The 17580-nt window shown below is 39.4% G+C and overlaps 1 protein-coding gene across 1 annotated transcript; it reads left to right on the top strand.

Moving 5' to 3' along the window:
- Positions 1-345: 345 nt before the first annotated feature.
- On the top strand, positions 346-8332 carry LOC135228518 (olfactory receptor 4C11-like). The gene is made up of 2 exons (XM_064275161.1): positions 346-783; positions 8006-8332. Exons 1-2 carry the CDS (start codon positions 346-348, stop codon positions 8330-8332), a joined length of 765 nt encoding a protein of 254 aa, XP_064131231.1.
- The last annotated feature ends 9248 nt before the right edge of the window (positions 8333-17580 follow it).

The raw sequence follows: 17580 nt of genomic DNA, 5'->3' as shown, positions 1-17580 counted from the left end.
TGTAATCCATAGAGTTTTCATGGACTGATTTTCAGAATTAGATCACCAGGCTTTTCTTCCCAATCTGTCTGAGTCTGAAAACTCTGCTAAAACCTGTTCAGCATCATTGCAACATGCAAGCCTCCACTGACATAGGTGGTGGCTGCACAAGTGACACATTTGCTGGGAATCAATCGAGTCTCCTACGTTGGAGGGAGAATTCTACCACTGAACCATCACGGAATTAGAACTATAAAGTTGTAGTTCAGAGTCCAAGTCTGCTGCCATTGCCAAGTCAACACTTACACACTTTTCTTTTCAGATTAACCATTTCTCAGCTGCATCCTTTTGACATCATCTGTAACCATGGAGTTGAACAGCACTGTGACTGAGTTCATTCTGCTCGGGTTAACACAGGACATTCTGAAGGAGAAATTAGTGTTCGTGATCTTCTTGTTTCTCTACCTTGCAACTCTGTTCGCGAACTTATTTATTGTGATGACCATCAGATACAGCCGGATGTTAGGAGGCCCCATGTACTTCTTCCTTTTCTACTTGTTCTTTGCTGATGCCTGCTACTCAACAACCACAGTTCCCAGGTTGATTTTACATGCTATATCTAAGAAAGTCATCTCCTACAATGAACGCATGGCTCAGATTTTTGCAGGTCATTTTTTTGGGTGCATGGAGATCTTTGTGCTCATACTCATGTCCTTTGATCTCTATGTGGCCATTTGCAAACCCCTGAGATACACAACCATCATGAGTCAGCGTGTCTGTGGTGCATTGTTGAATCTGGCCTGGGTGGGATCTTGCAACCATTCATTAGTACAGGTTTTCTTGGTTTTGAAATTACCATTCTGTGGTCCCAATGTTATTGACCACTATTTCTGTCATATGCAGCCTTTGTTAAAACTTGCCTGCATGGATACTTATGTCATAAATCTACTCATAATATTTAATAGTGGTGCCATATGTATTGTGAGTTTTATAGTCCTGATAATCTCCTATGTTTTCATCTTACACTCTCTGAGTAAAAGGGTGCAGAAGGAAGAAAGAAAGCCCTCTCTACCTGCATCTCCCACATTATTGTTGTCATCTTATTCTTTGTTCCATGTATATTCACATACAGTCGCCCGCCTATCACATTTCCAGTGGACAAGATGGTGACTGTGTTTTACGCTATTGGGACATCCTTGCTCAACCCTCTGATTTACACTCTGAGGAACGCAGATGTTAAAAATGCCATGAGAAAGTTGTGGTGCAACAAGCTATGACTTGAAATGGGAAAGAACAGAAAACACCAATTGCTGATTCTTTAGCAATTTAAATGAAATTGGATTGATAGAGAAGAGAAAATGTTCTTATCCTGATGTGGACAATAGAATCCTCTCCTAGAAATCTGTTTGAGGACATTGGTAGAGTAAGCACAGGTCCATTTTATTTTAAGCCAATGACACATAAAGTAACATAACATAAAAAAAAATTAATAAAGTACACTAATATTTGTGGGAGTGCTAGCCCACTCCCCACCTCTGCTCTCTGCACTGATACTGTTGGTGTTTTGCAGTATGTGAGCCAGATCCTGTTGTATATAGAGCTTCACCTCACTCATTTGTACAGTATTCTAGTTTGAATTTATCTTCTCCATGTTATTGATCAAGGACATATTTGAACATTCCAGAAATCAAGAAGATAGTGCAGGACCAGGCAGTGTTTTGTTCTGTTGTACATATAATTGCCATGAGTCAGAGTTGACTCCACAGAAGCTATGTGTCTACCTACGTACCTACCTATCTATCTAGCTATCTAAATATTTATACAACTAAATATATTTTAATAAATATATATGTAACACCACCTGTCTGTCATTTTGTTGTACTGTGGTGGCTTGTGTGTTGCTGTTATGTTGGAAACTATGCCACCGGTATTTTAAAAACCAGTGGAGTCACTTATGACGGACATTTTTCAGTGGAGCTTCCAGATGATGGTGGGCTAAGAAGAAGGAAATGATGGTTTACTTCTGAAAATATTGACTAGTGAAAATTTTATCAGATGAATATTGTCTGATATAATGCTGGAAGATGAGCCCCTCAGGTTAGAAGGCACTCAAAATACAACTGTGGAAGAGCTACCTCCTCAAAGTAGAGTTGACCTTAATGACATTGGTGTAGTCAAGTTTTCGAGACCTTCATTTGCTGATGTGGTATGACTTAAAATGAGATGAAATAGGTACAAACATCCATTAATAATCAGAACATGACATGTACAAAATATGAATGTAAGAAAATTGGAAGTCATGCAAAATGAAATGGAACATAACAAGATTCATTTCCTAGGCATTAGTGAGCTGAAATGAACTGGCATGGCCAATTTTAAATAAGACAATCACATGGCCTTCTATGCCAGGAATGAAAAATTGAAGAGAAATGGTGACACATTTATCTTCAATAATAACATTTCAAGATCAATCCTGTCAGGAATAGGATAATATACATATGCCTACGTGGAAGATTGGTTAATAATATTATTCAAATTTCTCATCAGCCATTAATGCCAAAGATGAGGAAACTGAAGATTTTTTTTTTTTTTTACCAACTTCTGCAGTCTGAAAGTGATCAAACATGCAATCAAGATGCATTGATAATTACTGGTGACTGGAACGCCAAAGATGGAAACAAAGAAGGATTGGTAGTTGGGAAATACAGCCCTGGTGTTAGAAATGATACTGGATTGCATAATAGAATTTTGCAAGACCAATGACTTATTCATTGCAAATAGCTTCTTTCAGCAACATAAATGGTGTCTGTATATGTGGCCCTCACATCTTCAATTTTTCAATATGTTCCTCCCAAGTCCCTGATCATCCAGCCAAATCATTGACCACAGCCCATAAATTAGTATACAGTTGTACATCTGGCCATTTCTCTTTCCAAAGAAAGCAAATAACCAGGCACACTGCTGGAAGTTCTGCCTGCTGGGAGTATTTCCCTTCACCAGTGTACTTCAGGGGGGTCCCAGAAAGGGGCTTTAGTGCTGCAGCTGTCCATTTTTGACTGGTGCCTGTGTATCACACAGAACCATCTGTAAACCAGGCAAGAGTATTCACTTCCTCAGTCAATCGATCTGAAGGAACTTTCAGTAAAGTCATAGGCGCAAATTGGGAAATGGAAGGTAATGTGACAGGAGTGGGGACCATGAGTATTTGGGCCACTTCCTCATGAAACTTACTTGTGCCTTCAGGTCCTGCCTAGTCCCCATTTCATATATACTACTTCCACTTAATGATGGACAGCTGCTGTGCACCTCCAACTTTATGGCTTTGTGGGTAAGACAACACCATGTTTAAACTTCGGTCTCTACTAAGGCCCACTATCAAGCCAAAAGCTGTGTTTCAAAAGGAGAGTAGTTATCTGCAGAGAATGGCAGGTGCTTTGCTCCAAAATCCTAAGGGTCTGCACAGTGATTCAGCAATAGGGACCTGCCATAGACTCTAAACAGCATCTGTATCTGCCACTGATACTTCAATCACCGTTAGATCAGCTGAATCATATGGCCAAAGTGGCAGAGCTGCTTGCATGGAAGCCTGAGTGTTGCAGAGTCTCTCTTGGTCTGGGCTCCACTCAAAACTAGCAGCTTTTGGAGTCACTTGATAAGTAGGCTGGAGTAGCACACCCAAATGGGTGATATGTTACTTCCAAAATCTAAAGAGATCCTCTAGGCTTTTTACTCCTTTTCAGTTGTGGGAGGGGCCAGATACAATAACTTATCCTTCACTTTAGAAGGAATATCTCAACCTGCCCTACACCATTGGACACCTGCGAATTTCACTGAGGTGGAAGGCACCTGAATTTTTGTGGAATTAATTTCCCACCTTCTAGCATGCAAATGTTTTACCAATAAGCGCAGAGTCATTGACACTTCTTCCTTACTAGGCCCAAACGCATTATGTCATCAATGTAATGGACCAGTATGAAGTTTTGTGGAAGGGAAAGGTGATCAAGGTCTCTGTGGACTAAATTACGACACAGGGCTGGAGAGTTGATAAAAACCCTCCGGTAGGACACTGAAGGTATATTGTTGGCATTGCCAGCTGAAGGCAAACTGTTTCTGGTGGATCTTCAAAACAGGTATGGGGAAAAAAACATTAATTAACCAGATCAATAGCTGCATACCAGGTACCGGGGGATATATTAATTTCCTCAAGCAATGGAACTATACCTGGAACAGCAGCAGTAATTGGATTCATCACCTGGTTACATTTTGGCTAATACATTGTCATTCTCTAAGACCCACCTGTGTTTTGCACAGCCAAACAGGCCAGTTGAATGGGGCTGTGGTGGGAATCACCACTCCCACATCTTTCTCGTACTTGATGGTGGCACTAATCTCCACAATCCTTTCAGGAATGCAGTATTGCCTTTGGTTTACTATTTTCCAAGGTGGAATATGTTCTAATGGCTTCCACTTGGCTTTCCTAACATAATAACCTTTATTCCATTTGTCAAGGATCCAATGTGGAGGTTCCACCAGTTGCTAAGCATATGTATTCCTATTATGCATTCTGGAACTGAGGAAATCACTACAGAATGATTCCAGGGACTCTCTGGAACTACTGTGAGATGGGCATGAGCTAAGACTCCATTAATAACCTGAACTCCACACACACCCAACTCTGAATGGTGGGCCACAGTGACTTTTTGGCTTTTCTGGAATTAATGTCAGTTCAGAGCCAGTATCCAGTAATCCCTAAAAATTCTGATTATTTCCTTTTCCCCAATGAACCATCACTCTCTTAAATGACTGTAGATCCCTTCGCAGAAGGCCAGGAGAAAGATTAACAGTATAAATTTTTGGCAGTGTAGTGAGGTCCTTCCTTAAGGGGATCCAGCCTCCCCTTCATTCAAAGAGTTTTGAGTCTTTAAACCAGCTCAAGTCTGGGAATTAATTGAGAGACTGTGACTTTCTATTCTGGTGATTTGAGTTAGACTGTGGTTCACTTGGTCTAGAATTCTTCCATTTGTACAGATCAAGCAAATATTTAGTAGATTTCCTATCTATTTCACTCCTAGGAACACCATGACTAAGTAGCCAACACCCTAAGTCCATATGAGTCAGATTATTCTGTTTACTGCTTTGATTCTGCTGCCCATTATGGTAACCACACTCACCTTGTCTTTGCTGATTGACTGCCACCACTTGGCCCACGCCACCACAGGGCCCAATCAGCCCCATTGTAGTTTGGTGTCTTAATTAAGTTAGGGCAGTTCACACTGTCAAATCTGACTTTCATAAAATAGCAATCACAGCAGTCTTCAAGGATAGTGGGGCTCCCTTTACAAATTTGTTCCTCACTATTGTAGTGAAAAGTTTGTCCTCTGGGTACTTCATGTGTGGGTCTGTGGGTCTAACCTGATAAACCCACTCTAAAATGTCAATTTCCCTGAGAATTTTGTATTCCTTCTTCAGTAGTATATCAAGGTAGGTCTGCTGCTTCAATGTGATTTAGCACAGACCACTGTGTAATCCATGTTTCAATGACCCAACAACATAAACTATTACATCATTTCCTAACCTCTCAAGCTGGAACACTGAATGAAGAATCTGTGCTTAGTGGGCCCATATGAATAAACTCAGACTGATTCATCTATATATTCCTTGTACCATTATTGCATACCCTTAATAGTCATTCTCACGTGTATTCCCCAGATTTCTGTCTGTACATATTAGAAAAGTCAACCAGTTCTTCTAGAATATGCCATACCTCCTCCTGGGTCACACTTCGTACTTCACCTGCTGGGGCTTTCTGGGACTTAAATCTACTTATAGGTTTAAAAGTCAAAATTGGTGGTGGGATGTGTTTTTAGAACATTCAGCACTGTCTTATAAGGCATCTGCCTCAGATGATGCCCCAGGCAATGATTGAGACAAATGCTCTTCAGACACAGCTGGGTTAATCTCATCAGATGAGGGTGGAGGGGCTAATGGTTTTACAGGGAAGGGTGCCTTAGCAGACAAAGATGGAATAATATCTTCAGATGGGAGTGAGAGGGCTGGTTCTGTCGACAGGAGTGATACAATGGAATTTAGGGGCTCTGTCTCCCAGGCTTCCTGATTATCTGTCCATATGTCCCCATCTCAAGTTTCAGGATCCCATTTCTTCCCAATCAATACCCTCATTTTTAACTTCAGAGAGCTCTTGAGATTAATTCATCCACTCTTACTATAATACTCTGGGTTTGGTTTTTGACAGTATCAGCTCTGTTGCTACAGGAAATAAGGCTTTCTTTCAAGGCACAAGTGGAAATATTTAGGTTGTTTATGTGGTGCTTGAGTTTTGCTTTTGAAGCCCTGAGCTCATTTCTGTCTTTCACCACTTTCTTTAGCAAAAGTAGGACCAATCAACCAGTCTCTTGGTACCAAATGTGTTAGGCTATATTTTCTAGAGAAGGAAAACCAACAAAAGGGTATAAATATATATATAGGGAGAGATTTATATCAAGGAAATGGCTTATGTGATTGTAGAGGCTGAAAAATTCCAAGTCCGTGGGTCAGGATAGAGGCTTCTGATTGACATAGTCACAGGGGCTGGTGAACCCAAGATTGGCAGGTCTAATACAGGGCTTTTGGTCACAGGCTGCAAAGATCAATGGATTTCAAGCTCAGCAGGCAAGACAGTCAGTAAGCTGCTAGCTCGAGTCCCGAGAATCGGAAGTCAGAAGAACAGGAGCCACTTTTAGTATCCTGTGCAAGGAAAATCCCATTAGCCTGGTCATAAAGTCTACTTATATCCAATGCAAGCCACACCCATAAGTAAAATCCCTTTCAACAGACTAGCTAATCACAGCAGATCCCATCATGGAGATGGTCACATTATATCAAATCTCATCATGGGGATGATTACTTCATCATACGACTCCTAAACTACCTCATAGCTGCCCAGTCAACTTGACACACAATCTTAAAGATCCCAGCACCTAACAGCAACATGTGTGTATATATGTGTATGTAGATAGATGATAGATGATAGACGGATGATAGATAGGTGATAGATGATAGATAGACGGACAGACAGATAGGTAGGTAGATAGATCGAAAGATAGATTGATGGATCGATAGATTGATGGATTGATAGATCGATAGATATAGATATCACACACATAACTCTTTAAAGTAATGTCACTTTGAACATTGTGAGCCTTTCCATGAGTTATCCTTGGAGATTAACTCAACTCTGATACTAAAATTTGGAGGAATTATTGAAAGACTACATTCTTTACTGGAAATCCTCTCAAAGTCTCTAAATTTTGTAGACAGTGAGGCAGGAGTTTCCCAGTTTGTATCATAAAATATCAACAAGTTACTTGCCTTGACACAAGTTGAGCATTGCTGTTCATAACTATAGGTTAGCCTTTCCTGAAACAGAAGAGAAGACTCAGGACTGGAGAAAAGAGAAAATGGGCAAAAGAAGAAATAGCAATGAAGATGAGATAATGAAGGGGAAAATCTTTTCACCTTGTATTTTAGGAATCTTCACTGAACATAAGTGCTTGTGGAAGGACACTGAGGAACAGAAAACTTTTATTTTTTTCATTCAGATTTGCTGAGATTCCTCTGGACACATGCACTGTGAGGATTGTGAGGAAGGCATAGGACCACGCAGAGTCTCCTTTTTTACATAGTGTTGCTGCGAGTTGAAAGTGACTGGATGGGACCTAACAACAAAATGAAAATCAAGGATTCTTGTGACTTTAAATACCATCTTTATATTGATGAATCTCATATTTATCTCTACTCCAGATCTCCTGAATGAATGTCAGCCTTTTGTATTCAACAACTTATTTGACATCTATCTTTGCATATCTAGTAGGAATCTTCTTGCCCAAACATGCTCTATCTATAGTTTTCCCCAGGGAAATCTGTTCTTCCTGCTGCCCAGGCTGAACACTTTGGAATAAAAAAACTTTGGAATAAAAAATGTTTTATGTTATAACAGTTCACACCTGCACTGTGATGAATTACTTAGGATGGCCTTTCTCTCCATGGTGTTGTAACTTCCACCAAGGTGATTGGGCGGGGATGTGCAAATAACATAATTGTGGCCCACCAGAGGATTGATCAGTTTTGCTTTAAAAGAGAGCCAATTCCAGAGCAGAAAGAAGAGCCCACCACCACACAGGAAGGAGAGACCTGCAGGAGAGTCCTGCAGGTGAGGCCTGCAGGAGATGGCACAGCCGGCTTCCTGGCCCACAGAGTGAGAAAGCTGAGTGCTGTTGGGCAGAGGCTGAGGGCCAGAGAAAAGCCTATGCCTGACCCACGAATTTGGGACTTGTCAGCCTCCAGAACTGCATGAGGAGTTTTCTTTATATGGTTTATGAGCTCTGTTTGACATAGTCACCTGAGACTATGGCCCCAGGCCCTAGCTACTTGGTCCCTCAAAGTATTTGGATGTTTAGGAAACTTTCATGCTTTTGCTTTGGTCCAGTTGTGCTGACTTCTCCTATATTGTATGTATTGTGTGTTCTTCTTCCCTTTACTGAAGTTGACACTTGTCTATTACATAGTTAGTGATTTTCCCTCTCCCCCACCCTTGTGACCATCAAAGAATGATTTTTTCTGTGTGTAAATCATTTGTTTAGTCTTGTAATAGTAGACTTAAACAATATTTGTCCTTTTATAACTTACTTATTTCATTCAGCATAATGCCCTCCTCCGGATTCAGTTATGTTGTGAGATGTTTCGCAGATTCATCATTGTTCTTTATCATTTCACAGTATTCCATTATGTGCCATAATTTGCTTATGCATTCATCTGTTCATAGGCACTTCAGGTTGTTTCCATCTTTTTGCTGTTGTGAATAGTACTGCAATGAACATGAGTGTGCATATGTCTATTCGTGTGGTGGCTCTTATTTCTCTAGAGTATATTCCTAGGAGTGGAATTGCTGGATCTTATGGTATTTCTATTTCTAGCTTTTTAAGTTGCTGTACCATTTTACATTCCAACCAGCAGTGCATAAGAGTCCCAATCTCCCTAAACCTCTCCAACATTTGTTGTTTTGTGTTTTTTGGATTAGTGCCAGCATTGTTGGGGTGAGATGGTATCTCAATGTAGTTTTGATTTGCATTTCTCTAATGGCTAATGGGAAACCCTGGTGGTGTAGTGGTTAAGTGCTATGGCTGCTAACCAAAAGGTCAGCAGTTCAAATCCACCAGGAGTTCCTTGGAAACTCTATGGGGCAGCTCTACTCTGTCCTACAGGGTCGCTATGAGTCAGAATTGACTCGACGGCAGCACATTTGGTTTTGGGTTTTAATGGCTAATGATCATGTGCATTTCCTCAAGTGTGTGTTAGCAGCCTGAAGGCCTTCTTTTGTGAAGTGTCCATTCATATTCTTTGCTCATTTTTTAATTGGATTACTTGTCTTTTTGTTGTTGTGGTATTGCAGTATCTTGTAGATTTTAGAGATTAGCCCTTTATTGGGTATGTTTTAGCCAAAATATATCATATTGCTCTCTATTTAGTTGAAAAATGCATATATTTATATATTTTAAATATTTTGTTGAGTTTTTGGTGAAACTTTACACAGCAAGTTAGGCTCCCATTTGACATTTTTCACACAAATTGTTTAGCAACATTAGTTACATTTATCATAATGTGTCAACATGCGCTTTAATTGTTTTCTGTTTGTTCCATTTCCAATACTCTAGTTCCCTTGCCTCCTTATCTTCTTATCTTTGCTTTTGACTAATTTATTGACTTTTTGGTCTCATACATATGGTTTTTAAGTAGAACACAGATCTGATGGGTAATATATTTTATTTTATGTGCCACTCTTCTATTTCGCTAAAAGGTGTTCTAAGGGGTCAGGTTTGACTCTAGGTTTAAAGGATAGTCTCAAGAAGCCCTCTGTTCTCTACTGCTCCAGTTTGTGTGGCTTTTTTATTCTAATAATGTGAGTTCTTCTCCACATTTTTCTCCCTTTCTATTGGGACTATCTTTTATGACCCCAATCAGAGCAGTCAGTGGTGGTAGTGAGTCACCACCTAATTCTGGTCTCAGGGTAGATGTGGCTGGTGTACACTTGTTTGTTCTTTGACCTTTTGGTTACCTTCTTACTGTTTTTCTCCCAGCAACTAGATACCAGTAGTTGTGTCTTAGATGGCTGCTCATAAGCTTTTAACGTGCCAGATGCTTCTCACTTCACTAGGATGCAGATCATGTTTTGGGGAACTATGTCATGCAATTGACTGTGCTGTCCCATGAGACTACAGTCCTGAAGAGACTACAGCTTTCAAACCCAGAAAAATAATTTTGGAAGGAGTTTGGTTACATCTGATGATAAAGGGTTAACCTAACTATAGCAGGCCATAACCACAAAAGGCCAACTTGTTTGTCTGAATCCGAAAAGCTTAGAAAAACATGAAAAAAACTACATCAAAGAGGTGGACAGTGTGCTCGAACCGGTTCAATGACAGTGGATGTACGTACAAAAACTAAATATCAATTTACCCCAGTAAAAGAGGTAAAGATCTATCCCATATCATATGTAGCCCACATAACAAATAAAAAACAACTACCAAATGACGGACCGGGGACACCTGAGCCTAAAGAACAAATTGTTAGAAAAGAAAAACAAGGTCACCCAATCATGATCTTAGTTCTTTGTCTTTACTTTAACCAATCACAGTCTGTAAATCATTTACTCATAAAGAATCAGCACCTGTCAAAATCATATAAAAAAGCACTTATAGAATGTACTTCTTTGAATCACGGTCTGTTTATAGCCAAAGTGCTTTCAGCCATTTTCCCATCTTTGTTTTCTGATATGTTGCAACAAAATCTCTTTATTGCACAAGGCTTTGGTGAAAGTTGTTTCTCTACAGGAGACTGGCCGAGCGTGAGCAGAGTCTTCACTAGCAAATTCCTTGTCAGATCTACAGAAGGATTGAACTGCTTGTTGATGCCACAGGGGACCCATTGTATTCAGCTTCTTGCACTCTGTGTCACCTTCAGAGATCCTCCATCTCAGGTAAGCACTATCAAAGTAGGAACTTTATTGCCTTTCTGCATAATAGGAAATATTCTTGTGACATATTTGTTGTTTTTTGTTATAAACACTGGTTTGGCAACTTTTTGTTTGAAGTTTCATTATGCGAGTTTTGTTTGAGAGCTCCCTCTGGAGGTCTTTTGGTAAAACTGCTGTTCTTGATTTTATGGTTTTTTTTTTTTTTTTTTGTCTCCTGTTCTTTTCTGTGTTAGCTAACAAAAGAAAATGGGAAAAGAAGAGTGGGGGGGGCGGAGCCAAGATGGCGGACTAGGCAGACGCTACCTCGGATCCCTCTTACAACAAAGACTCGGAAAAACAAGTGAATCGATCACATACATAACAATCTATGAACCCTGAACAACAAACACAGATTTAGAGACGGAGAACCAACTAATATGGGGAAGCAGCGATTGTTTCCAGAGCCTGGAGCCCACGTACCAGTCAGGTACGGCACAAGCACAGAGAGCTGCTCCACCCCCCTGAACTAACCCCGGGAGGGGGACCAGCCGGTTCCACGGGCGGCGTGGGACGGAGCCCGTAGGAGAAGTCCCCGGGTGGCAGTGACTGGTCTTGGAGCAGAAAGACCAGAGTCCGAGCCGCGGAACCGTCCTGCAGGGATTTGGACTGGATGCAGCAGATTTTCTGGAAAAACTAGTTTCCCAGTGATGGCTCCGAGACAACAATCCATATCAAACCACTTAAAGAAGCAGACCATGACAGCTTCTCCAACCCCCCAAACAAAAGAATCAAAATCTTTCCCAAATGAAGATACAATCTTGGAATTATCAGATACAGAATATAAAGAACTAATTTACAGAATGCTTAATGATATTACAAATGAAATTAGGATAACTGCAGAAAAAGCCAAGGAACACACTGATAAAACTGTTGAAGAACTCAAAAAGATTATTCAAGAACATACTGGAAAAATTAATAAGTTGCAAGAATCCATAGAGAGACAACATGTAGAAATCCAAAAGATTAACAATAAAATTACAGAATTAGACAACGCAATAGAAAGTCAGAGGAGCAGACTCGAGCAATTAGAATGCAGACTGGGACTTCTGGAGGACCAGGGAATCAACACCAACATAGCTGGAAAAAAAATCAGATAAAAGAATTAAAAAAAATGAAGAAACCCTAAGAATTATGTGGGACTCTATCAAGAAGGATAACCTGCGGGTGATTGGAGTCCCAGAACAGGGAGGGGAGACAGAAAACACAGAGAAAATAGTTGAAGAACTCCTGACAGAAAACTTCCCTGACATCATGAAAGACGACAGGATATCTATCCAAGATGCTCATCGAACCCCATTTAAGATTGATCCAAAAAGAAAAACACCAAGACATATTATCATCAAACTCACCAAAACCAAAGATAAACAGAAAATTTTTAAAGCAGCCAGGGAGAAAAGAAAGGTTTCCTTCAAGGGAGAATCAATAAGAATATGTTCTGACTACTCAGCAGAAACCATGCAGGCAAGAAGGGAATGGGACGACATATACAGAACACTGAAGGAGAAAAACTGCCAGCCAAGGATCATATATCCAGCAAAACTCGCTCTGAAATACGAAGGCGAAATTAAGATATTTACAGACAAACACAAGTTTAGAGAATTTGCAAAAACCAAACCAAAGCTACGAGAAATACTAAAGGATATTGTTTGGTCAGAGAACCAATAATATCAGATATCAGCACAACACAAGGTCACAAAACAGAATGTCCTGATATCAACTCAAATAGGGAAATCACAAAAACAAATTAAGATTAATTAAAAAAAAAAATACCCATAACAGGGAATCATGGAAGTCAATAGGTAAAAGATCACAATAATCAAAAAGAGGGACTAAATACAGGAGGCAATGAACTGCCATATGGAGAGTGACACAAGGCGATATAGAACAATACAAGTTAGGTTTTTACTTAGAAAAATAGGGGTAAATAATAAGGTAACCACAAAAAGGTATAACAACTCTATAACTCAAGATAAAAACCAAGAAAAACGTAACGACTCAACTAACATAAACTCAAGCACTATGAAAATGAGGATCTCACAATTTACTAAGAAAAACGTCTAAGCACAAAAAAATATGTGGAAAAATGAAATTGTCAACAACACACATAAAAAGGCATCAAAATGACAGCACTAAAAACTTATTTATCTATAATTACCCTGAATGTAAATGGACTAAATGCACCAATAAAGAGACAGAGAGTCACAGACTGGATAAAGAAACACGATCCATCTATATGCTGCCTACAAGAGACACACCTTAGACTTAGAGACACAAACAAACTAAAACTCAAAGGATGGAAAAAAGTATATCAAGCAAACAATAAGCAAAAAAGAAGAGGAGTAGCAATATTAATTTCTGACAAAATAGACTTTAGACTTAAATCCACCACAAAGGATAAAGAAGGACACTATATAATGATAAAAGGGACAATTCATCAGGAAGACATAACCATATTAAATATTTATGCACCCAATGACAGGGCCGCAAGATACATAAATCAAATTTTAACAGAATTGAAAAGCGAGATAGATACCTCCACAATTATAGTAGGAGACTTCAACACACCACTTTCGGAGAAGGACAGGACATCCAGTAAGAAGCTCAACGAGACACGGAAGATCTAATTATGACAATCAACCAACTTGACCTCATTGACTTATACAGAACTCTCCACCCAACTGCTGCAAAATATACTTTTTTTTCTAGTGCACATGGAACATTCTCTAGAATAGACCACATATTAGGTCATAAAACAAACCTTTGCAGAGTCCGAAACATCGAAATATTACAAAGCATCTTCTCAGACCACAAGGCAATAAAACTAGAAATCAATAACAGAAAAACTAGGGAAAAGAAATCAAATACTTGGAAAATGAACAATACCCTCCTGAAAAAAGACTGGGTTATAGAAGACATCAAGGAGGAAATAAGGAAATTCATAGAAAACAATGAGAATAAAAATACTTCCTATCAAAACCTCTGGGACACAGCAAAAGCAGTGCTCAGAGGCCAATTTATATCAATAAATGCACACATACAAAAAGAAGAAAGAGCCAAAAGCAGAGAACTGTCCCTACAACTTGAACAAATAGAAAGTGAGCAACAAAAGAATCCATCAGGCACCAGAAGAAAACAAATAATACAAATGAGAGCTGAACTAAATGAATTAGAGAACAGAAAAACAATTGAAAGAATTAACAAAGCCAAAAGCTGGTTCTTTGAAAAAATTAACAAAATTGATAAACCATTGGCCAGACTGACTAAAGAAAAACAGGAAAGGAAACAAATAACCCGAATAAGAAATGAGAAGGGCCACATCACAACAGAACCAAATGAAATTAAAAGAATCATTTCAGATTATTATGAAAAATTGTACTCTAACAAATTTGAAAACCTAGAAGAAATGGATGAATTCCTGGAAAAACACTACCTACCTAAACTAACACATTCAGAAGTAGAACAACTAAATAGACCCATAACAAAAAAAGAGATTGAAACGGTAATCAAAAAACTTCCAACAAAAAAAAGCCCTGGCCCGGACGGCTTCACTGCAGAGTTCTACCAAACTTTCAGAGAAGAGTTAACACCACTACTACTAAAGGTATTCCAAAGCATAGAAAATGACGGAATACTACCCAACTCATTCTATGAAGCCACCATCTCCCTGATACCAAAACCAGGTAAAGACATTTCAAAAAAAGAAAATTATAGACCTATATCTCTCATGAACATAGATGTAAAAACCCTCAACAAAATTCTAGCCAATAGAATCCAACAACACATCAAAAAACTAATTCACCCTGATCAAGTGGGATTTATACCAGGTATGCAAGGCTGGTTTAATATCAGAAAAACCATTAATGTAATCCATCACATAAATAAAACAAAAGACAAAAACCACATGATCTTATCAATTGATGCAGAAAAGGCATTTGACAAAGTCCAACACCCATTCATGATAAAAACTCTTACCAAAATAGGAATTGAAGGAAAATTCCTCAACATAATAAAGGGCATCTATGCAAAGCCAACAGCCAATATCACTCTAAATGGAGAGAACCCGAAAGCATTTCCCTTGAGAACGGGAACCAGACAAGGATGCCCTTTATCACCGCTCTTATTCAACATCGTGCTAGAAGTCCTAGCCAGGGCAATTAGGCTAGACAAAGAAATAAAAGGTATCCGGATTGGCAAGGAAGAAGTAAAGTTATCACTATTTGCAGATGACATGATTATATGCACAGAAAACCCTAAGGAATCCTCCAGAAAACTACTGAAACTAATAGAAGAGTTTGGCAGAGTCTCAGGTTATAAAATAAACATACAAAAATCACTTGGATTCCTCTACATCAACAAAAAGAACACCGAAGAGGAAATAACCAAATCAATACCATTCACAGTAGTCCCCAAGAAGATAAGATACTTAGGAATAAATCTTACCAAGGATGTAAAAGACCTATACAAAGAAAACTACAAAGCTCTACTACAAGAAATTCAAAAGGACATACTTAAGTGGAAAAACATACCCTGCTCATGGATAGGAAGACTTAACATAGTAAAAATGTCTATTCTACCAAAAGCCATCTATACATTTAACGCACTTCCGATCCAAATTCCAATGTCATATTTTAAGGGGATAGAGAAACAAATCACCAACTTCATATGGAAGGGAAAGAAGTCCCGGATAAGCAAAGCACTACTGAAAAAGAAGAAGAAAGTGGGAGGTCTCACCTTACCTGACTTCAGAACCTATTATACAGCCACAGTAGTCAAAACAGCCTGGTATTGGTACAACAACAGACACATAGACCAATGGAACAGAATTGAGAACCCAGACATAGATCCATCCACGTATGAGCAGCTGGTATTTGACAAAGGACCAGTGTCAATTAACTGGGGAAAAGATAGCCTTTTTAACAAATGGTGCTGGCATAACTGGATATCCATTTGCAAAAAAATGAAACAGGACCCATACCTCATACCATGCACAAAAACTAACTCCAAGTGGATCAAAGACCTAAACATAAAGACTAAAACGATAAAGATCATGGAAGAAAAAATTGGGACAACCCTAGGAGCCCTAATGCAAGGTATAAACAGAATACAAAACATTACCAAAAATGATGAAGAGAAACCCGATAACTGGGAGCTCCTAAAAATCAAACACCTATGCTCATCTAAAGACTTCTCCAAAAGAGTAAAAAGACCACCTACAGACTGGGAAAGAATTTTCAGCTATGACATCTCCGACCAGCGCCTGATCTCTAAAATCTACATGATTCTGTCAAAACTCAACCACAAAAAGACAAACAACCCAATCAAGAAGTGGGCAAAGGATATGAACACACATTTCACTAAAGAAGATATTCAGGCAGCCAACAGATACATGAGAAAATGCTCTCGATCATTAGCCATTAGAGAAATGCAAATTAAAACTACGATGAGATTCCATCTCACACCAACAAGGCTGGCATTAATCCAAAAAACACAAAATAATAAATGTTGGAGAGGCTGCGGAGAGATTGAAACTCTCATACACTGCTGTTGGGAATGTAAAATGGTACAACCACTTTGGAAATCCATCTGGCGTTATCTTAAACAGTTAGAAATAGAACTACCATACAACCCAGAAATCCCACTCCTAGGAATATACCCTAGAGATACAAGAGCCTTCACACAAACAGATATATGCACACCCATGTTTATTGCAGCTCTGTTTACAATAGCAAAAAGTTGGAAGCAACCAAGGTGTCCATCTACGGATGAATGGGTAAATAAATTGTGGTATATTCACACAATGGAATACTACGCATCGATAAAGAACAGTGACGAATCTCTGAAACATTTCATAACATGGAGGAACCTGGAAGGCATTATGCTGAGCGACATGAGCCAGAGGCAAAAGGACAAATATTGTATAAGACCACTACTATAAGATCGTGAGAAATAGTAAACCTGAGAAGTACACATACTTTTGTGGTTACGAAGGGGGGGAGGGAGGCAGGGTGGGAGAGAGTTTTTTATTGATTAATCAGTAGACAAGAACTGCTTTAGGTGAAGGGAAAGACAACACTCAATACATGGAAGGTCAGCTCAATTGGACTGGACCAAAAGCAAAGAAGTTTCCGGGATAAAATGAATGCTTCAAAGGTCAGCGGAGCAAGGGTGGGGGTCTGGGGAACATGGTTTGCAGGGACTTCTAAGTCAATTGGCAAAATAATTCTATTATGAAATCATTCTGCATCCCACTTTGAAATGTGGCGTCTGGGGTCTTAAATGCCAACAAGCGGCCATCTAAGATGCAGCAATTGGTCTCAACCCACCTGGAGCAAAGGAAAAGGAAGAACACCAAGGCCACATGACAACTAAGAGCCCAAGAGACAGAAAGGGCCACATGAACCAGAGACCTAGATCATCCTGAGACCAGAAGAACTAGTTGGTGCCCGGCCACAATCGATGACTGCCCTGACAGGGAGCACAGCAGAGGACCCCTGAGGGAGCAGGAGATCAGTGGGATACAGACCCCAAATTCT

Source organism: Loxodonta africana, chromosome 22 (assembly GCF_030014295.1).
Source record: "Loxodonta africana isolate mLoxAfr1 chromosome 22, mLoxAfr1.hap2, whole genome shotgun sequence".
In the NCBI taxonomy this organism is placed as follows: Eukaryota; Metazoa; Chordata; class Mammalia; order Proboscidea; family Elephantidae; genus Loxodonta; species Loxodonta africana.
Note: the sequence above shows the minus strand (reverse complement) of the source record. Positions and strands in the feature narration are given on the sequence as shown.

Excerpts from the sequence above, each read along its gene's own strand:
- LOC135228518 (XM_064275161.1), top strand. The coding sequence starts at position 346 with ATGGAGTTGAACAGCACTGTGACTGAGTTCATTCTGCTCGGGTTAACA. Across the intron at positions 784-8,005 it reads CATTGTTGAATCTGGCCTGG|GATGGCCTTTCTCTCCATGG; the intron begins GTGGGATCTTGC and ends TGAATTACTTAG.